The 23,364-nt window shown below is 45.7% G+C and overlaps 1 protein-coding gene across 16 annotated transcripts in view; it reads right to left on the reverse strand.

Annotated features, from left to right (window-relative positions):
* MAP3K4 (mitogen-activated protein kinase kinase kinase 4) overlaps positions 1–23,364 on the reverse strand; it is a 462,673-nt gene that overhangs the window by 139,364 nt on the left and 299,945 nt on the right. For 12 of the 16 annotated variants that reach the window (XM_033937735.1, XM_033937734.1, XM_033937737.1 and 9 more), the window contains 2 exons: positions 20,745–20,841; positions 18,616–18,750 (listed from right to left, as the gene is read on the reverse strand). In XM_033937735.1, the coding sequence (XP_033793626.1) occupies positions 18,616–18,750; positions 20,745–20,841 (232 nt within the window). The remainder of the gene's footprint in view (positions 1–18,615; positions 18,751–20,744; positions 20,842–23,364) is intronic. The other 4 variants (XM_033937740.1, XM_033937739.1, XM_033937743.1 and 1 more) reach the window with 2 other exon arrangements.

Consider the following 23,364-nt stretch of genomic DNA (forward strand, 5'->3'; position numbering starts at 1 on the left):
CCTGCCCTCCCACTGACATACCAAGGACATCCCTGGTGTTGTTTTTTTTGGTGGGCTATAACTGCATGCAAATAACACAAATGCTAATTGGAGGGCAGATGCAGCACAGTTACTTACCGTAAAGCACAGTTACTTACCGTAACAGGTGTTATCCAGGGACAGCAGGTATATATTCTCACATGTGGGTGACGTCATCTACGGAGCCCCAGCGCAGACAGCTTTTCAAGCAAACTTGATTGAAGTTTCAAGTTTGCTACACTGCACCATGCATGTGCATGCCTTCTTGCCCACTAGAGGGCGCATCCCCACCTCGTGGTCCTCAGTTCCATAACCAGCAAAGAAGCCATCCCCGGGGAGGAGGGCGGGTTGTGAGAATATATGCCTGCTGTCCCTGGATAACACCTGTTACTGTAAGTAACTGTGCTTTATCCCAGGACAAGCAGGCATGATATTCTCACATGTGGGTGACCTCCAAGCTAACCAAAAAAGGGCAGGTGGGAGGATGGCAATTTAGGAAAACAGGTTACGTAACACCGACTGGCCAAACCGGCCGTCGCTTCTGGACAAAGTGTCCAGACAGTAGTGAGAGGTGAACGTATGAACCGAAGACCAAGTGGCAGCTTTACATATGTCCTCCACAGGAGTAGACCGGAGGAAAGCAACAGAAGCTGCCATAGCCCTGACCTTATGCCCCGTGACTCGACCATGGAGCGTGAGACCAGCCTGAGCGTAGCAAAAAGAAATACAAGCAGCCAACCAGTTGGACAAGGTGCGCTTGGAAACAGGATGTCCCAACCGATTAGGATCAAAGGACAAAAACAATTGAGGAACATTCCGATGAGACTTGGTACGTTGGAGATAAAAGGCCAACGCCCTCTTACAGTCAAGCGTGTGAAGCGCCGCCTCACCAGGATGAGAGTGGGGCTTCGGGAAGAACACTGGAAGAACTATAGACTGATTGAGGTGGAAATCAGACACAACCTTAGGTAAAAATTTGGGATGGGTGCGAAGAACCACCTTGTCATGATGAAACACAGTAAAAGGTGGATCCGCGACCAGAGCCTGCAGCTCACTAATCCGACAAGCGGATGTGAGCGCAAGCAAAAAGACCACCTTCCAAGTGAGAAACTTAAGAAGAGATTTGTCGATAGGCTCAAAAGGAGGCTTTATCAGTTGAGCTAATACCACATTAAGGAGGAGGTTTCAGAGGAGGATGAACATTCACGAGACCCCTCATGAAACGAGTTACCAGAGGATGAAGAGAAAGCGACCGACCCTCGATATGCCGATGGAACGCCGCAATGGCACTGAGATGCACCCGAATGGAAGTCGTCTTCAGCCCAGACTTAGACAGATGCAACAAATATTCCAGCACCGAAGACACCGGAACCGAACTCGGGTCCAGATGGTTCGAGGAGCACCAGGATGAAAATCTGGTCCACTTCTGGGAATAACAAAGCCTAGTCGAGACCTTGCGCGAGGCTTCCAAAATCTCCCTCACCGACTGAGAAACAGGAACCGAAGTCAAGGGGAAAGGAACCAAGCGGTCAGATGTAAAGACTGAAGATTGGGATGTAACAGCGAACCCCGACTCTGAGACAGCAGAGAGGGAAAAACAGGCAGAAGCAGAGGTTCCCTGACACTGAGTTGAAGGAGCAGGGAGAACCAGTGCTGTCTGGGCCAACGAGGTGCAATGAGAATCATAGTGGCTCTGGTCGATTTGAGATGTACCAACGTTCTCAAGATCAGAGGAAAAGGAGGGAACGCATAAAGGAACTTCTCCTCCCAGTCGAGAAGGAAGGCATCGGCCTCGAGACGGTCCGGGGAGTACATCCGAGAACAATAGAGGGGCAGTTTGTGAGTCTCCGGGGAGGCAAACAGATCCACCTGAGGAGTCCCCCAGCGGTCGAAGACCTCGCGTAGAACTCGGGAGTTCAGCGACCACTTGTGCGGCTGGAGAAGACGACTGAGTTTGTCGGCCAGACAATTCTTCTCTCCCTGAATGTAAACCGCACGCAGGAAAATGTTCTGGGAGACCGCCCATTCCCAAAGGCGCAGGGCTTCCTGGCACAGGGACCAAGAGCCCGTTCCGCCCTGTTTGTTTACATAATGCATTGCCACCTGGTTGTCCGTCCGCACGAGGACTACCTGATCGTGTAGCAAGTGGCAGAACGCTCGAGCCGCCAGAAAAATGGCCCGAAGTTCCAACACATTGATGTGACAAAGACGGTCCTCTGCTGACCATAGACCCTGAGTCCGCAGACCGTCGAGATGGGCCCCCCACGCGTACTCCGAGGAGTCCGTGGTCAGGACCTTGCGATGCGGAGGAACGAGAAAGAGCAAACCCCCGGAAAGATTGGAAGAGTTGGTCCACCAACGGAGCGAGCGTCTCAAAGAAGGAGTCACCGTAATTGGACGAGATACTGGGTCGCGATCCTGACGCCACTGCGAGGCCACTGCGAGCCCCCGAGATATCAGGGCTGCAGCGAACACCACCATACATTTCGTGAAGACTCGAAGGGACGAGGCCAGTCCGAAGGGGAGGACCCGGTATTGAAGGTGCAACTCCCCTACTTGAAACAGTAAGAATTTGCGGAAGGCAGGATGCACCGGAACATGAGTATATGCTTCCTTTAAGTCTAGGGAGCACATCCAATCCCCTTCCTCCAAAAGAGGATACAACACCGGAAGCAACAACATACGGAACTTCTCCCGGACTAGGAACTTGTTGAGCTTCCGAAGGTCCAAAATGGGGCGTAAGTCCCCTGTCTTCTTTGGGACCAAAAAGTAACGGGAGTAAAACCCCCGCCCCCGTTGGTCGGGGGGTACAGGTTCCACCGCCCGAAGACTCAACAAGGCCCTCGCTTCCGCGAGAAGAAGGGGAAGTTGGTTGTGGCTGAATGGGTAAGCAGCCGGCGGATGTTCCGGCGGCGCGGTTAAGAAATTGAGCGAGTAGCCCTCGGAGATAATCCGGAGCACCCAAGCATCTGATGTGATCCCGATCCAGGCCGCAGAAAAGGCTCGGAGTCGACCCCCTATAGGAAGGGGGTTCGGCGAGAGCGCAGAGGGGGCCCACCCCCGTCCGCACAGCCCGTCAAAAGGACGGCGCCGGCTTGGGCGTCCCCTGCGCCTGAGGTTTTTGTTGGCCTCCCCTACCCTGCTGCGGTGGGCGGCGGGGCGGAGGCCTAGAGAAGGCCGGCGTTGACTTCTGGGGGTATCGCCGCGGGGGAGGCCGAAAGGGCTTCTGCGGCGGGGCCCGAGGTTTAGGACGGACCAAGGAGGCAAGAGAGCGTTCCTGTTCCGACAGACGTTTGGTCGCCGCCTCCAAGGACTCATCAAATAATTCCGAGCCCACACAAGGTAGATTGGCCAGACGTTCCTGCAAGTTTGGGTCCATGTCCAGGGTCCGTAGCCAAGCCAGCCGGCGCATCGCCATGGCAAAGGCGGACACCCTGGAGGCCAGTTCAAATGCATCGTAGACAGCGTGAAACAGGTATAGACGCAGCTGAGATAAGTTGGACATGAACGTGGCAAAACCCTCCTTGTGGGAATCCGGCATAACCCCTTGATAACGGGGCAAGTCTTTGACCATGCCCCGAAGATAAGAGGAGAACGTAAAGGCATAATTAAGGACCCTGGTAGCCATCAATGAGTTGGAATAGAGGCGACGACCAAACTTGTCCAGGGTCCTCCCCTCCCGTCCGGGCGGGACCGCCGCCGAAACCTTAGCGGGCTGCGACTTCTTCAGCGCCGACTCCACCAGCAACGACTGGTGAGACAGTTGTGCCTTATTGAAGCCCTTCCACGGTATGGTCCGGTATTTGGACTCCATTTTGGAAGGCACCGCTGTGACTGTAAGAGGGGAGTCTAAATTCCTCACGAAGGTCTGGTGGAGGACCTTATTGAGAGGCAGACGCGGAGTCTCTCTCTGAGGAGTGGGCAGGTCTTGTTCCTCCAAAAACTCCTTCGTGTACTGAGACCCAGCAAGCAAGTCCAGGTCCAAGGCCCGCACCATATCCTGTACAAATTTTGTAAAGGAAGAGGGCCTCGCTGGCGGGGAAGGAGTACGCGAGGTCCGAGCCAAGAAAGAGGGGGAGGCCTCACGGGAATACCGAGGCTCCCTACCAGACCCCGATCCCCAGGAGGCCTTGCCGAGGGACCTCGAAGGGGTCGGGGACCGCCTATGCCCCGAGGAGCCCTTGGGGGAAGTCCCCAGGGTATGAGGAATCGAGGTTCTTCCCCTGTGCCTCGGCGAGGAGTCTCTCGAACCCCTTCCCCCAGGGGTGCGGAAGAGCCTCGGATTGTCGAGGCGGAGCTCCAAGACACGCAACGTCTCAACCCCGGTCAGCGAGGAGCGACCGCATCGCCGAGGGGAAGCGCAAGGGCGCTTAGGATTCCTCGGCCGATGCCTCGTCCGAGGCCTACCCGAGGGCGAAGAGCCTCGGGAGGACCTCGAGGAAGAGGTGGAAGAGATCCTCCGAACCCGACGCACCTTGTCCCGAGGCCTGACACTCCTCTCAGGCTGGTCAACCGAGGTCGAGGTCGAGGGCAAGGTCGGGGTCGAGGACGGCCGACCCTCGGGGGTCGAAGCCGAAGGCACCGAGACTGAGGCCGCCGACGCCGGGGCAGTCGAGGCCGGAGCAGTCGAGGCCGAAGCCTGCTGCAGGTGCGCGAGGGCCCCGGACAGCTCCGAGGCAATCAGCGCTCGGAGCAAGTCCTGGAAGACCGGAACCTCCATCATGGTAGGCAGGTCCGGGGCTGAGGAGTGCTCCCTGGAGGGCGACCTCGGTCTCGAGTATTCCCTCGGGGCACTGGGCTTTGCAACTCGGGGAGGGGCAGAAGAGGGCCCACCCGCAGTCGAGGAGCCCGAGGATGGCTTCTTCGCTGACCCTGGAGTCGAGGAAGGAAGAGGGGACTTACCCGAAGCAGGCTTGGTCGAGGCAGCAGGCTTGGAGGAAGTCGAGGGTCGAGGCGAGGCCGGGGGACCGGAGGCCGAGGTCGAGGCCGGGGCCGAAGTCGAGGCCTTCCCCGCCACGGGGTCCGCAGAGAAGAGCTCCGCCATCTGGGCACGGCGTCGACGGAGAGCTCTACTGAAAAGTAGAGCACCTATCACAGGAGTCGGTAGGATGCTCAGGACCCAAACACACCAAGCACCACCGGTGAGGATCGGTAATTGAGAGTAACCGATCGCACCGGGTGCACTTTTTAAAGCCCGTCAAGGGACGGGACATGGACACAAAACCCGGCCGGGAACGAACGAGGTCCCGCGGCCGCGACTACCGGGAGCCCCCGTAGCCGAGTGTTTTGTTTTTTTTAACGAAAACTAAGAAAAGAAAGAAAGGAAATCAAATCAAGCACAGCGACCGTGAAATAAAGCACAGCCGCGGTGTCAGAAGGCTAAACTCGAAGAGCACAATTTCCACAGGGCTTCTGGCTCCGCGGAAAAAACTGAACTGAGGACCACGAGGTGGGGATGCGCCCTCTAGTGGGCAAGAAGGCATGCACATGCGTGGTGCAGTGTAGCAAACTTGAAACTTCAATCAAGTTTGCTTGAAAAGCTGTCCGCGCTGGGGCTCCGTAGATGACGTCACCCACATGTGAGAATATCATGCCTGCTTGTCCTGGGATAACAGGTGTTATTCAGGAACAGCAGGCAGCTATTCTCACATATGGGTGATGTCATCGACGGAGCCCAGATGCAGACGCCTCACAAGCAGACTTGCTTGAAGAAACTCGAAGTTTCAAGTCGCCCAAACTGCGCATGCGCGAATGCCCTCCTGCCCAGCACAGAGCGCGCCTCCTCAGTTCAGATAGCTAGCAACATGGCTTTACAAAAGGTAAATCGTGCCAAACGAATCTGATTGAATTTTTTGATTGGGTGACCAGAGAGCTGGATCGAGGACATATGCTAGATGTAATTTACTTGAATTTCAGCAAAGCCTTTGATACAGTTCCTCATAGGAAGCTGTTGAACTAACTTGAAGAGCTGAAGTTAGGACCCAAAGTGGTGAACTGGCTGTCAGACAGACGCCAGAGGGTGGTGGTTAATGGAAGTCGCTCGAAGGAAGGAAAGGTGAGTAGTGGAGTCCCTCAGGGTTCGGTGCTGGGGCCAATCCTGTTCAATATGTTTGTGAGTGATATTGCTGAAGGGTTACAAGGAAAAGTGTGCCTTTTTGCAGATGATACCAAGATTTGTAACAGAGTAGACACCGAAGAGGGAGTGGAAAATAAGAAAAAGGATCTGCAAAAGTTAGAGGAATGGTCTAATGCCTGGCAACTAAAATTCAATGCAAAGAAATGCAGAGTAATGCATTTGGGGATTAATAATAGGAAGGAACCGTATATGCTGGGAGGAGAGAAGCTGATATGCACAGACGGGGAGAGGGACCTTGCGATGATAGTGTCCGAAGATCTAAAGGCGAAAAAACAGTGTGACAAGGCAGTGGCTGCTGCCATAAGGATGCTGGGCTGTATAAAGAGAGGCATAGTCAGTAGAAGGAAGAAGGTGTTGATGCCCCTGTACAGGTCATTGGTAAGGCCCCACTTGGAGTATTGTGTTCAGTTTTGGAGACCTTATCTGGTGAAGGACATAAGAAGACTTGAGGCGGACCAGAGGAGGGCGACGAAAATGATAGGAGGCTTGTGCCAGAAGACGTATGATGAGAGACAGGAAGCCCTGAATATGTATACCCTAGAGCAGTGGTTCCCAAACCTGTCCTGGGGGACCCCCACCAGTCAGGTTTTCAAGATATCCCTAATGAACATGCATGAGAGAGATTTGCATACCTGTCACTTCCATTATATGCAAATCTCTCTCATGCATATTCATTAGGGATATCTTGAAAACCTAACTGGCTGGGGGTCCCCCAGGACAGGTTTGGAAAGGAGAGACAGGGGAGATATGATTCAGACATTCAAATACTTGAAGGGTATTAACGTAGAACAAAATCTTTTCCAGAGAAAGGAAAATGGTAAAACCAGAGGACATAATTTGAGGTTGAGGGGTGGTAGATTCAGGGGCAATGTTAGGAAATTCTACTTTACGGAGAGGGTAGTGGATGCCTGGAATGCGCTCCCGAGAGAGGTGGTGGAGAGCAAAACTGTGACTGAGTTCAAAGAAGCGTGGGATGAACACAGAGGATTTAGAATCAGAAAATAATATTAAATATTGAAGAACTAAGACCAGTACTGGGCAGACTTGAACGGTCTGTGTCTGTATATAGCCGTTTGGTGGAGGATGGGCTGGGGAGGGCTTCAATGGCTGGGAGGGTGTAGATGGGCTGGAGTAAGTCTTAACAGATATTTTGGCAGTTGGAACCCAAGCACGGTACCGGGTAAAGCTTTGGATTCTTGCCCAGAAAATAGCTAAGAAGAAAAAATTTAAATTGAATCAGGTTGGGCAGACTGGATGGACCATTCGGGTCTTTATCTGCTGTCATCTACTATGTTACTATATGTTACTATCTAGTTGTATAATAAGCATTTTTTTTGCCTGTGCTGAGGTGTTGTCTAGCTGTGTCCAGAAGGGATCCTAACAGTGTCTCAGTGCTGAAGTTGGTTCTGAATCCAGACTGTAGGATGGAGCAAGTTGTGGTTTTTTATGTAGTTTATGGAGTTTAGCTACGAGGCCTTCCATTAGCTTGACATATAGTGGAATTGAGGCTATTGGTCTGTAGTTGGCTGGTTGATCTGTTGCTCCTTTTGGATCTTTTAAGATCGGGGTGACGATGATTTCAGAGAGATCTTGTGGGAAAAGGCCATCTGTGAGCATGGTTTGTATCCATTGCATGAGGACAGTGCGGAATTTTAGGCTTGAGGTTTTTAATAGGTATGGAGGGCATTGGTTGAGGTTGCAAGCTGCGTGGCTGTATTTTTTATAGAGTTTGTTAAGGTCGGACCATTGTATTGTAGAGAAGTGGGACCAGGTTCTATCTGCTGCAGCTGAATCTTTTTCTGTGAGGGGGCATTTGTGATCTCATCTAGGTGGGTTGGGATTCCTGCAAAGTTTGTCCTGGCATTTGTAATTTTGTATTTAAAGTATTCAGCTAAAAGGATGGCTGAAGGGGGGAGTATTGTTGTTTTTGGCTAGGTAGGGTTTGGTGTTTGTGAGTTTTTTAGTAGTTGGAATAGTTTGTGTCTTGGGCTTCTATACCTATTTGGTTTGTAAAGCCATTTCATTTGGTGTGGGAGCTTGCTCCACCTATTCTCATACCTTTTTAAAAAGGTCATAGCCTTTCTAGATGGTTTTATCTTACATTATTTTTTATAATTTTAAAGCAATATGAATTTTTTAAATATTATTTTATTAATGCTTCTCTTAGTAATGGTTATATTAGAATGGGGAGGGGAAGGGAATGTATATTAGATGGATTTAAGAAATGAAAAAAGGGGAGGGGTATATTTCATGTGATATGATGAATTATTTGTAATCATAATTTTTCATGTATTAATTGAAGTTTATGTACAATTAAAATATTGTAAGAATGAAAAATTTATAAATAAAATATAAAAAAAAAATATGCTTCTCTTAGGAAGATTAAAAGATGTTTACACCCTACCACTAGATTTAACAAAGACAGGAAATATTGGTCTTAATCAGCAGTTAACCTCAAAATTTTCTAATTTAGAGGATCTCCCACCTTATCCAATTAAAATTCATACTACCTCATTCAGATCCTTAAGATTCTTCCCTTAAAGATCACAGTCACTGAGATGTATTAAAACTGAGAACTTAAATTCATCTTCAATTGACCAAACAATTAAGATAAACTGTGCATATGTAAATTGCCCGTTCTATTAGAGGCAAAGCCCAAATCATTAAAGATTGGATAACTGATCAGAACCTAGCATGCGTTTTTCTGTCTGAAACCTGGCTTCTTTCTGATGAAGATCCTATCATTAATGATGAGCTACCCTCTCATTACAAAATCATTCCACTCTGTCGAAAAGATAGAAGAGGGGGTGGCACTGCCATTATACTACATGAGACTTTCAATTTTACAATACAAGACTCTTTGATTAAAAATGGAATAGAGATAATCTCTTGCACTCTTAATAGATTAGACTTATTAGACTCTTTAAACTCTATACTGTTCTATCGCCCTCCCAGATCTTGGGCCTAGACCAAAGTTTTTTAATGAATTTATTTTTAATAATTCATTAATTGCCCCCACTGTCTGCTGTTAGGTGATATTAATCTCCATCTGGAAATAGATTCTAATCATATAACTCTATAAAAGCACTTAAATACATTTACAATTATAATTTATGACAAATAGATATATCACCCCTCCCAAACTATATTCAAAAAATACACTCAAAGTGAGAAATTGAAAAATATATTCCAACCCACCCTCCCACCCTTGACATGTATGACCAAAGGGTATAATCAGACATCAGAGAAAGGGCGGGACCGCGGCAGAGGAAACAGCGCAGGGCTCAGAGAAGGGGCGGGACCGCCGGCAAAGGAAGCAGCAGGACTCACTGGCATCGGGAACCAACGGTAGGCTGCTTCTCCGTGCGGGGGGGGGGGGCTGGAGGATGAATCGGACGTCAAGGGGATGTGAGCGGTCCTTCAGGGTGGGGGTGCAAGCGGTCCTTCAGGGTGGGGGTGCGAGCGGTCCTTCAGGATGAGGCATCAGGCTTTCAGGGCTGGGGGATGAATCGGACGTCGGGGGGGGGGGGGGGAACTATGTAAAAAAAAAATTGTACAACACGCTCACACATATAACGCGCATGGTTATGCTCGGTTTGTAAAATCGTGTATAACGCGCACGTTATATGCATGAAAATACGGTAATTCTGATAAGGTAGTTATCATTAATGAAAAACTTGAGAAAATTAAACTCTGGTTGGACTCACACCTTAAACGTTGATAAGTCTAAAGTCATGACTTTCCCATTCAAAGATGGATTATCCATACAGGCCCCTTTGAAACTTGATTCTTCACCCATCAAATCTGTACCTTCATTAAACTGTTAGGGATCACTTTAGATAGCAAATTTTCTTATCTCCATATTAGTACGGTTGTCCAGTGATGTTTTCATCGACTAAGAATAATTAGATCAATTTCTAAACTTTTGGATACTGCATCTTTGAACATTCTAATTCATTCCCTTGTTATTGCATGTATAGACTACTGTAATGCCCTCTTTAAAGAATAACAAAAAAAGAACTTAGGCGACTTCAGCTTGTGCAGAATACAGCAATAAAAATAATTTATAACGCAAAGAAATATGACCATGTTTCCCCTCTTCTGCATAAGGCACATTGGCTACCTATCGAGCACCGAATCAGTTACAAACTTATTCTTTTGACCTTCAAAACCCGATTATACAATCAACCAGAAATTATTGATAAACTACTCATTCCATATAGCCCATCCAGATCTCTCCGTTCTGCAGCTCACAATCTTCTTAACATTCTATCCTTAAATATATTAATGCTTTAAGATCCAATAATTTTGCCATGACAGCACCGTCCCTTTGGAATTCCATTCCTAACTATATAAGGGAAGAAACTACCGTAGGCCCTTTCAAGATTAAGTTGAAGATTTTCCTATTCATAGACGCTTTTGAGACATAACTGCCCTCATTAGGGCAACAATTTCTTCGTTATTTTTCAGGTCTACCCTTTCCTTATTGTTCTTCCTTTATTTGTTCTTTTCTTTACCGATGGTAGTTCTCCCCTTCTTCCTCTTGTTACTTTTGTTTGATGTATGTACATTTGTTTTTACTGACATATGTTTTTACTGACATATCCCCCGTAATGATATGTTCTGTTTTTAATCAATTGTTTTTATGTCATTGTATGCTGACAATGAATTTTATTGTACATCACTTTGAATTTCAGATTAAGCGGTATAACAAATTTTTAATAAACCTTGAAACCTTGAGTCTCACAATGCCATGTCTTCCTATCACTAATATATCTAAAAAAGTCTTGTCTCCCTGTTTTACCATGTCAGCTATTTTTTCTTCCATTTGCATCTTTGCTTTCCTGACTACACGACCAGCGTCTCTTAACTTTTCCAGATATTTTTGCCTGTCTTTCTCTTTCTGCAAACTTTTGTAGTTTATGAAAGCTAACCTCTTATTCCTTACCTTCTCAGCTACTACTTTTGAGAACCAAAGCGGCTTTCTTTTCCTCTTACTTTTTCTTACTTGACTCACAAAAATGTTTGTCGCCCTTACAATGGCTCCTTTCAGTTTTGCCCAGCGCATTTCCACTCCTTCCAGACGTTTCCCATCCGAACAAAGTTAGGTTTTTTTTAAAGTCTAGAACCTTTGCTTTTTAATGAGCCCTCTCTATACCCATCTTAATATTAAGCCGGGAGCATTCTTGGAATCCATCTTGCACTAACCTTGGACAGGCCTATGAAATTATTTTCCAAACTGTACCTACTAAGATTCCCATTTCTTCGGCTATTCTGGAAACCTTAATTTGTCTGTCTGACAAAATTAAATCCTTGATTTTCTTGCACATCCTGTAGAAGCTGCACATTCTGTAGAAGCTGCTTCAACAGGCTATCCAGAGTGAGGGTCATCTTCAATGGACTCTCTACCCCATTTAAACTGCATGCTCCAAAATTTTACTTTATAGGATAAGGCAGACTCATCATAAACTGCAGTTATGTGTTCATGATTCGCCTTTGGCTTTTTTCCTTCTTTTGTGCAAAATTTTATCACTTGAATGGTGCTCCAAATCTAGCAGTTTCTTACTTGATTTGCACAAGGACCCTCCTAACATCCTGTCTCTTGGAATGCTAGACTTGCTCTGAGCCGAACTGTGCATAAGTAACCTTGAGACATGACACAACATAAATCGGCTTAGAAAATGCCCACTCCCACCACGTGCAACTGAGAGAGCCTGAAGATGAAGCTCCACCCACCTAAACAGTAAGTGAGCATCCAGACTCAGCTGCGTAATCTTGGTGCCTCCCTGGTGATTGACATACGCCACCACTGTAGCATTGTCTGAGAAGACTTGAACTACCTGACCCTCCAGATTTCTGCAGCCTCTGCCAATGCCAATCAAATGGCGTAATATTCCAATTTGTTGATTGACCGCTTATTTTGGGAGGCCAACCAATGCCCTTGGATCAGGTATCCGTTGCAGAGCCCCCTCCCTGAACAAGCCAATATTCATTGCCACTATTATCCATGAGGATAGCACCTGTGGGTGGAGCCACCAGCCCATACTGGCCCAGGCTTCCAGGGCAGAGACATTGACAAGGAGTCTGACTGAGGTGACCACCACAATAGCAATGTGTTCTAGAGAGGACACATGTAAGCCTTTAGTCAGGGGACTATATCTATCATGGATGCATGGAGCCTAACACAGAGGTTGTGCCATGTGGACAGAGCTGGTTTGGCTAACAAGCTCTTTATCTGGGTACAAAGCCTCTGTCTGAATGCTTCTAGAAGATAGGCACGATCTTCAGCTGTGTTGGAAGAAGACACCCAGGTATTCCAGGGATTGGGATGAAACCAGTTGCCTATTTTAGAAATTCACTATCCACGTGAGTCACCGCTTGTACTCCTTTGGGGAATGATGGAACTCTGACCAGCCAGTCAACCAAGAATGGAGGAACCTGCAAGCCCGTCTTATGTAGATAGACAGCTACCACCACCATCACCTTGGTAAACGTGCAAGGTGTTGTTGCCAGCCCAAAGAAAAGGGCCAAGAACTGGTAATGGTTTTCCAGGACATGAAATCGGAGAAACTTTCTGTGGTTCAGAAATATGGGAATGTGCAGTTAGGTCTCCATCAAATCCAGACAGATTAGAAATTCCCCCGGTGCCACCGCCGCTATGACTAATTGTACTGTCACCATGCAAAAGCGTGAAACTTTCAGCTCTGCATAAGATCCAGAATGGGCCTCCAATCACCTTTCTTGGGCACAATGAAGACTATGGAGAATCTTCGGGTGGCACAGACTCCATGGCCTGAATATCTAATAGCCTCTGAACTGTAGCCATGACCTTGCTTGCTTTCCCCAGTCGCCCCGCCAGAGAGTCCACAAACCAGTCCATTAAGGGCTGGGTGAATTCAAGCTTGTAACTGCCCTGAATGATCTCCAGTACCAAACGGTTTGATGAGATAAATGCCCAGGCCTCCGCATAGTTCAAGAGCCATCTCACTATCTTCAGGGGAACCTGGCATTATTGTGCTTTCCTGGAGGTTGGAACTGAACGAGAACTGGAGGCTTAGCTCCACCTGGGACCTGAAAATCTCTGTCTGGCTCCCTAGAAAGATCTCTGAGAGGAGACTCCTACTGAGTACTGCCAAAAGCGCCTGGAGCCACTAAAATTTGACTGCCCTCTAGGTTCATGGTCTACTGTCAGGTAGAGATCTCAGCCAATAATCTGCCATGCTGGTCATAAGATTGTCCAATGCCTTTCTGTTCCTTGACAGAAGGCTACTTTAAGGGATCCTGCAAGAGGTTCCCAATGCTCCATAGCCAATACATTTATATCAGGATGCCAGGGACATGAAGATAACTGGGATCTTACGCCTCTCGTTACAGAGAGCAGGGAGAAGAGGGGTACCGCTGTGAGACCAAGTTTAACTCCTACAGAGAGTCAGCAATAAGCTCTAACAGAGCAGAGGTTCTAAAAGGCGGCTTACCGTAGGTCATTACCTTGACTGAGGGCCACCACAGGGAGGATCTGATCTGTAACAGTAAGGGCAAAAAAGAGACACCTCATCCTATGTCTCCCTTGGAAAAGCCATCAGATCCTGGCCAGCTTCGACACTGAGGCATACACACCCTGGGAGCCCCAGCCCCCTCTTGTGCTTCCTAGTACAATGTCAGACTTCCCTTGGGGATTTAGGCCATCCAGATAAGCTATCTACATTAGACTGACATATTCCAGAGAAAATGCTGTATTAGGCAGTGCAGAGTCTCCTTTAGATGACTCCAGCTTGCGTCTCTTGGGCTCAGCAGCCTCTGTGCCCCTGCATTTAGGATGACCGCTATTCCAAGGCTCTGGAAAGGATTTACTCCCAGCCAATGGACACCCCCTACCCCCCGGCCTCCTGACCATTTCTCAGCACTAGAGAGCAAAGGGAGGATAAGATGACTACTCCTGCCACGCTTTCATGTTCTGCGCGGCACATGGGTGCTCTTCAGGTGCCCATCCAGTACAAACCTGGCATGAATTAGGGGTAAAGGAGTCTGAGAACTCCATCCTTGCCAGTTTTGAGGCAAAATGAAGTGACTTGAAGCTTCTGGAGAAGTATAACAAAAGATAAATTCAGAAATCCAATATGACCACTGCGGTAGCATTTTAGTGCCAAAAAACAGCTCCAAAGCACTATCTAAAATAAAAAAAACCCAGCGACTGTAGGATTTTAGAGGTGGGGAAACCTAAAGGAAGAGAGAAGCTTAAAAAAAAAAAAGGTTTTAAAGACCCCAAGCCATGATTTTCCTTATAGGCTGTAACAGCCTTACTCACTGTGCTGGAAATGTGCTGCAGCCTGCATCAGCTCTAAAGGCAGCTGGATCTGGGAGAAGAAATTACTGCCTCAAAACCGCTCCTCCAGAGCTGAATCTTTGGGCTGCCAGTCTGACTGTGGAGTCTCACAGCCTTGAATCCCCGCAGACATGAAAGGGGGGAGGTGAAATGCAGCTGGCACCTTTCAGAACCCCGCTGAGACCCCTAACGGCAATGCAGTAGATGAGCAATGCTACAAGGGGAACGGATTCCGGGCTCCAAAAGGTTTTTGCAGGTTGGCCAACAGTTACCATGGAGGGATTGGCTTGTCAGTTGCAGACCTCAGCCTGCTTCTCCTCCACATAGGCAGAGCTGGACCCTCGATTAGAGGAGCACAGAACACCAAATCCTTCAAAATACAACGTAAAAGACTGAAAAATAAATAAATATACTAAGCAGATCAAAGAGACTCCTTCTGGCTTCCATTCAGAATGAAAAACCGAAGGGAGGAGCAGAGCCCTCTAGTGAAAGAAAAGGGATTCAAAAGTTGGAGTGGATTCCTTCTGTGCATGGCTCACGAGCACTGGGATATTACCCATCCTTCCAGAATAACACACCTATTGCACCAGAACACACAATGTCAGCACTTTTCTGAAGATGAAGTGTATTTATGAAATCTGTGACTTGTGTACGAGGTCTGACAATTACATTCGTGAACTCATCCTAGAAAAAGTGCTACATACCTCATTGCTGAATATCACTATGGACACCTTTGAAGTATTCCCTTTGGGAAGCTATGCACCGATGCCAGCACCTAGTCCACCCTTCAAAGCAATTTAGGAACTCTTTTTCTGGAATGACCATCAGATCATAGTACCCTTGATGTCCTGAATGTCATCAAAATGTCTTCCTTTCAATATTCCTTTATCTTCGAGTAAAGAAAAAAGTCATTGGGGTCAGATCAGGTGAGTAGGGAGGGTGTTCCAATACAGGTTTTTTTTTTTTTTTTTGCTAAAACCTCCCTCACAGACAGTGCCATGTGAGCTGGTGCATTATCGTGATGAAAGAGCCATGAGTTGTTGGCAAAAAGTTTAGGTCATTTTCGTCTAACTTTTTCACGCAGCCTTTTCATCACTTCCAAATAGTAAATCTGGTTAACTGTTTGTCCAGTTGGTACAAATTCAAAATGAACAATCCCCCTGATATATATATATATAAAAAAGGTCAACAACATTGTTTTGACTCTTGATTTGGACTGGAGAACTTTTTTGGTCGTGGAGAATTGGCTGACTTTCATTGTGCACATTGGTACACTAGTGATAACACGGCCCAAAACATTGTCTTGCCTCTCCAAAAGGTCTTGGCAAACTTCAACTCTCCTTCATTGGTGAGCTCCTTCAGGACCATTTCTGTACACATTTTTCTCATGACAAGATTTTCCTGATTCTCTATCGATGCTTACTTGATCTGCTATGCTTCTCAGTCAGCCAATGATTTTGATGCACAATTCAACAAATTTTTACAATGTTTTTGTCAGTTCTGCTCGTTCCTGGCCACCCTGACCTTTCTTCATCAGTGACACTTTCTCTCTCCTCAGAAAAATGTTTAATCCATTTGTACACTGTTGTTTTCTTCATGGCATTATCCCCATAAACTTGGACTAACATGTCCTTGATTTCACTTCCAATCTTGCCAAGTTTAACAAGAAATGTAATGTTTGTTCATTGCTCTAATTCAAGTTCTGACATTTTTATGACGACACACAGCAACAATAATGACCACTACTCATCAAGACACCGCCACACGTCAACACAAATACAGCTATGAGATACTGATATACCAAGGTTATGAAACCTTACCAAGTTGTTTGTACAATGCTGCCAAGAGAAGTACATGGAGGCAAGTTCACAAACTTAATTGTCAGACCTTGTACAGCTGGACTCAAGGCAATTTATAGATTTTCTGTCATTATTGTTATGAAGTCTGGGAGTCTGCATTTTGCAACTTAATTTGAGATGATTTGATCTGTTTTAAGCTGTTCAATTGTCTAGAAGACTAAGCATTACTTCTATTATTTTGCATTTTTTACCATTAACAGAATTTAAATGCTGCAGCTTTCATGGGATGTAATCAATCATTACAGATTGTATCCAATAAGGAATAGTATGCTGTATGTAAAAAGCTGTGTCATCAGTACATAGCAGGAGATGAGGGCTAAGTGTCCACCGTAGGGTAGCACAGTTGAGGGGGATGGGCAGCACTGATGCATCATTCATCCTCATTGAAAAAAACATAGTAAATGATGGCTGAAAAAGACCCTCACAGTCCATCCAGAGCCAAGTCTGCCACTTGTTCAGGCCCCAGTCCCCCATGCTCAAGTGCCAGTTGTGAAGTTATCACCATGCTAACCATATAGGCAGCCAAACATGATGGGGATGACATGCGATTATAACCAACACTCCAAGTACTGCTGACAGTATTCAAATTTACTAGTCTAGATGCTTTCCCCTCTTCCCTAAGCTGTACAGCATCCCCACTCGCAGTGACAATAAAATGATCTAGCACACTGGAGGTGTTGAAACTTCTGTCTCTTGCCATTTGCAGGACATAGATCATAGAAGTCTGTCCAGTTCCCCATGCTGGATTTGGCTAATCTCCACAGGAGGGTGGGAGAGGTGGTGGTGGTAGGATCTCTTGGGTCTTATGCAGGCGCAGTGAGGTGGCAGGTTGCCACAAAGATTTGGGAGCTGAGTTTGTGGTTGTCGAGAAGTTATGCTGCGAGGTGGGAGTTGCGGATTTGGTTTCCTTGCAGCTTTCACCCTGCTTCAGGCAAGGCTGCCACTGCACTATCTGTAGCCAGGCAGGTGTACCTAAAGACTCTTGGTTCCTGAATCCTTGCTACAATGTTATCGTTGCTGTGGGTGAGACTGAACCAGGTTCCAGTTAATTTGGAAGTCCAGAATTTGAAGGACACTGTGAACAAGTGAATGAATGCATGTCACCTATAGAAAATAACTACAACTCCCCCCACCCCTTAAAAACAGTGAATGCTTCATCCACAACATTCCCAGAAGATTTGGAGAACAGAAGACTCAACTCTGGTACTCAGTCAGAAACCTGCTTCATGTCAGTACACAATCATTTGAGCCAGCAAGCTGACTCATTCAATTTTTTATTCTTACTCTGTATTTATGATGATTTCAGTATGACTATTGGTTTAATTTCTTGGAAGTAATTGTTTATTTTAAATGTGTTCTATATTTTAATGATTTTGGATGGGTTATTTTTTTTATTGTAAGCCACCTAGTTTTTAGGCGTATAATATTTTTAAATAAAATAATCTCCTTTCATTCTTTTGCCATCTGTGGAACACATTGTAGAAGTCTGTCAGATATTGGCTTCACTACTCCTGTCCAAGATGATACCTCAACAGCCATGTTATGTTATCCTCTTTCTATTTAGGCATCCCCCCTGTGACGCCAACATGGAATCCTGAGCATCCATGCATGCTCAAGGCCATGTACTTTGTTTAGTGTCACAGGCTTGGGTAAACTTGGCAGTGGTGATGCAGCAAGTGAGAGGAGGGATGAAACAGGCCAGGGGAAGTGAAGCAGGAAGATGGGAAGATGCTGGAAACGTAGTGGTGGGGATGAGGCAGTAGAAAAAAAAGAAGGGCAAATGCTGAACTTTTTAGGGGTAGAACATAGATAGAAGAATGAAACCCAGATGCTCCACACCTCAGGATGGGGAAGGAAAGGAAAGGGAGATGCTGGATATCTTGGGTGGGGATGGAGAGCCATGGTAGGAGAACATACATACATGGAGAAAGGAGATGGTAATCAAAGGATCTGGAGAACATGAGACTACTATATATCAACCTGGATGCTTTTCTGCACATAAAACATATCTGATTTACAAACATTCACAGCAAAGGTTGTATACAAAAGGCTGTTTGTCCTAGGATGTAATGCATATGTTGGGACTACATGTACTCTGCTCAGTATAATTACTCAAAGTAATTTAGAAAACACCTAGATATTATTGCAGAAGCCTGGAAGTATTTCTTTGAGAGAGTGAACATGCCAGCATTTGCCTGCCTGGGAGTAGACTAGTCTACAGGAATACTGTGGAGAAAGAAGGCAAGAGAGAAAGCTGTGGATTCATGGAGTGGCACTACCTGGTATCATTTGTGCTGCTGACAGGTTTTGGTGGAGTGGAGTCACTACTGATGGGAGTGGGGCGAGTGACAGCAGCGTTGGAAAGGTTCCGCACATCAGAAGAGACAATCCGATTGCTGTGATGAGAAGACACACTTCAGGAAACACATTAAGACACGAACGGAAATTAAGATTACTTTTACGTTAGAAAAATAGAGTAAAATAATTCAGCAATCTGGAATGAAAATGGGTATTAAGTGTATACATACAGAGATTTCATTACAGTACACTCTGATTTAATTTTTAAATACAGTACTAGTCCTCATCCACATAATAAAATAATGGTGACTATTATGGTAGAAATGTTATTTTAACTGATAAAGGAGAGAGCTGAAAAAGAATGTGCAATGAAGAGCATGGCTCAACCCCCCAGGTTTAAAGATGTATGCATGTCATTTTAATGCCAAGAAATTTGAATATTAAATTCCTGTCATAAACAAGACAATCAGATACATAATATGTAAGAAAAGCAATTTTATGGAGAAAATGGGAGAGGAGACTTGGTTAAGTATACAACATTGCTTGTGCTAATAAGCTATGCAACATCTGTATGCTCTAAGAAAGCATCTCCCTTTACAGACCTATTGCATCAGTGGATTATATCCCTTTGAAGCTCAACTTCTTTAGTCATCTAAGAGTCCAATAATATGGCATATTGATTGTTTAAGTATTAAGAGGTATTAATCACCAGCCTATACCAACATAAAACCAATATTAATTAGTCAGTGTTGGTTTTATGTTGGTATAGGCTAGTTACCATGAATAGTGAAGACTTCATGTCATTTATTCCTTAGTGAAAAAAAATTTGGCCTCTAAGCCTAACTTTTGAACTGGCATTTTTCCAGATGTATATTCATGTTTTAACATATGATCTATCAGCCATGGAATCTAATGTTAATATCATTCTAGTAACACAAAGAAAACTCCAACAGTAGAACAAAAGCAATGAAACTATAAACTTAAAACTATACATTTCAGTGCATGCGATGGTAAAGAGAACGTCTGCTAAAATCTTCACAACTCCAATTAACTAAAAGCAGAATACTAGTTTGCTCCCAATAATCAGCAGAGACATTAGAATATCAGCTTAGCCCTCAGAAAGATACAGAGACTCACAGAAATATCATCCATGATCTGAAATGCCTGCAGGAGCAAAATTTGAAGTAGTGCAAACTCAAAATTGAGAATGTCTGTGCCTGAACCAAAATGGCATGCGTGCCAGTTTAATATTCTTTTATTATTTAAACCAGTGTATCGTAAACTGTGTGCCTCCAACGAGGAGGAGAATCATCCGCGCCAGCTGACTGCTTTCAGGACGTGCCTCTCGCAGTGAGAAGCATGTCCTGTAGGCAGTCAGCCGGCACGGATGACTCTCCTCCTTTCACCATACCTCCCCTCCTACCGGATCCCTCCACTGAAGCGGCCAGATGGGCCTCTGCGCATGCACGGTTGACGCAATGATGTCACGCTTGCGTGTGATTTCAGCGTGTCAATGACCACACACTTCCAGATACCTTCCGGCCGGGATACTGCGTTTAGTGTGCCGACAGCCAGAAAGTTTGCGACACACTGATTTAAACCATCTTTTCAAAATGTCAAAGCAGGTTACATATGGTGTTCCAAGCCTCTGCAGCAGTCCAGTTGGTAATTATTGAATTGTGTTAACCGATTTCTTTTCTATGAAAGAGTGTGGCTGCCCATGAACCTTCTTACCAAAAGGGTACACGCTGTATATTACAAGATTACATGGCCTGCTTCCTCTGAAAGGAACAAAAATTCCTAAATAATAGTACATAGGTTCTGTGGGTCAATAGGGTTATTATTCCCAATTCCTTATAGTTCTCTCTTACAAAACAGCAAATTCAAACTAAATAGCTTGCCTGTTTTGTACATTGCATTCTGGCCTCATCTACACTGGTCACAAACAGACACTCCCAAAAATACTCTGCATTTCTTCCCAACATGTAGGAAACAATTTCTTAAAATCAGAAGAAAGATGGTTTGAAATTCATGTTTTTAATTTTGGGGGGCAAAAGCTAGACAGAGGCACAAACTTTTTATACATTGGTACCTAAATTCAAATCCATACCTAAAGCCTTCAGGGTTTGGGATGATGAGGTGTGGGTTGGGAGGATCACTGTGACATCGAGGTACCTTAACAGGACGGGGGCTGCTCCGATGGATGGCTGCATATGGAAGAAAGCAAACAAGTACATCAGGGGCAATGCAGAAGCCTTTTGTGTTAATCAGTTGGCACTAGTTCTTTAGTAAGAAAAAAAACAAATGTGCTTCCCGTGGAAAATAAACTGAAGATAAAGGGGAGAGTGTGACACAGTGAGCCTCAGCATCCTGAGGTTGTGGGTTCAAACCCACGCTGCTCCTTGTGACCCTGGGCTAGTTACTTAATCCCCCCCATTGCCCCAGGTACGTTAGATAGATTGTGAGCCCACCGGGACAGACAGGGGAAATGCTTGAGTACCTGAATAAATGCATGTAAACCATTCTGAGCTCCCCTGGGAGAACGGTATAAAAAACTGAACGAATAAATGCATTGGTCTCTCCTTGTAATAAGCTGGTACACTACCTGCTCATGTGGCATAAACTGGATTTATTAGAACAACAAATACTAATAACCAGAGGAACCAGGGGACTTAAAATGACTATCTACTACTTATGAATTGGGCAAACTTAAAAGGGATATAAGCCTGCAAAGGCTTTCAAGGCTTAAAACGGAATGGGATAATTCATCGCAGCCATTTCATTCTGTGACGTTTCAGCATGGCTGTGATGAATAGTCCCATTATGGGGAGGCTGGGCTTCAAACGCCCCAGCCCTCTCCCCTGTACCTGCGAAGAACAGCTGAGAGCTCTGGCAGCAACCTCTCCCCCCAGGGCCCAGGCTTCACGCCACCTACCGCAGAGATGCCCAAGCCCCCTCCCTGGTATTTGGGCTCCCCACCAGATACCACCTGAGCAGATGAAGGATGCAACACACTAGGGCTCTCTGCCGGCTACCATTGCCTGCTTTCTGGACTTGTACTTTGGCTTGCTGCTCTGGGGCCGACACTTGGAGGTCTAATTTTGGGGAAGCATCGCCCCCTCCCCCCAAAAGTCAAGTCTGATTCATTGCGCTAAAATGGCCCGATGAACTGACCATGATGAAATGACTGTGCTGAATCGTTATAGACTCGGGTTAAAAACAGAAGTTACATAGTAGATGATGGCAGATAAAGACCCAAATGGCCCATCTAGTCTGCCCAACTGATTCAATTTAAAAATTTGTTGGTTTCTTTTTCTTCTTAGCTATTTCTGGGCAAGAATCCAAAGCTCTACCCAGTACTGTGCTTGGGTTCCTAATTGAGCTAAATAACTTCAACAAAATCTCATGTTATAGTAATAGGTAGCCCTTTAGTAGAAATGAATTTTGATAGGTGCTCTGATTCATAGAAAACATATCTGTTTCCCTTAAAAGTCAAAATGCATTTACAAGAGTATCTCGGAACAAATGTTGCACCCAACTGGAGTACTTGAGGTCTCAAAATGATAAACTGCTTCCTTCTCTTCTGGGTTGGATGAGAAACATCTAGATACACATTTTTATTACAATAGACCAGGGCTGCCCAATTCCGGTCCTTGAGATCTACTGGCAGGCCAGGTTTTCAGGATATCCACAATGAATATGCATGAGAGAGATTTACCTGCACTGCCTTCTTGGTATGCAACTCTCTCTCATGCATGTTCATTGTGGATATCTTGAAAACCTGGCCTGCCAGTAGATCTTGAGGACCGGAATTGGGCAGCCCTGCAATAGACATAAGGGAACATCTTTATATTTGAAAAACAATTTAAGCATCCATTCCCCATCGGCATCTACAGCAAATTGTACTAACAGTGTTGCTGACACCTGAATCTCAGTATTCGATCTCTCCAGGAAATTAGATAAGTCCAAACTATCAGCAGACAAATTCTGCTGGTTAGGACTTTGTGGCTTTATTCTTCTAGGTAAATAATACATTTTAGAGAGAGGCAGATATCAGGTTTCTGTTACATAAGAACATATGAATTGCCGCTGGTACATAAGAACATAAGAATTGCCGCTGTTGGGTCAGACCAGTGGTCCATCGTGCCCAGCAGTCCGCTCACGCGGCGGCCCTTGGTTGAAGACCAACTTCTCTCTTGATGTTGCTTGCAAGTAGCTTCGTTCCGTCTCTGCTGAGGTGGAGTCTGTCCTTCGTTCAAGTATCTTTTAAACATAGCTATCGCTATTATTGGAGTTTGTTTAGGAAAATTAATAATCTCCTGGTAAAATTTTCCAACATTTCCTATTTAACCTAAGTCAAAGCTTGGGTTTCTAGGGTTTTAACTCTAACTTCTACTTCATCTGATTTATTTTCCAGAGTCAATATCCTTGTCTTTAATTCATGACTTTCTGAGAGTACCATTGTACACGTTGTGGATAGTTGCTCCATTTGATTACCCAGAGAGATTTGTAAATTAGAGATGGCTTCCCAAATCGTTTCCATATTAAAGACCTTTGGCTTCTGTAGGGGAACAACCTCGTTGAAATAACATGGGTTTGCTGAAGTTCCCCCGCTGACTGCATCGTTGGCTCACACCACTCCTGCTTCCATCCAAGGCCAGCACTCGCTCCCTGCTGGGTCAGCAAGAGGACGTCCTATGTCGGGTTCACATCCAGCCATTCCTCTGACA

The sequence above is a fragment of the Geotrypetes seraphini genome, chromosome 3, assembly GCF_902459505.1.
Source record: "Geotrypetes seraphini chromosome 3, aGeoSer1.1, whole genome shotgun sequence".
Taxonomy (NCBI): Eukaryota; Metazoa; Chordata; class Amphibia; order Gymnophiona; family Dermophiidae; genus Geotrypetes; species Geotrypetes seraphini.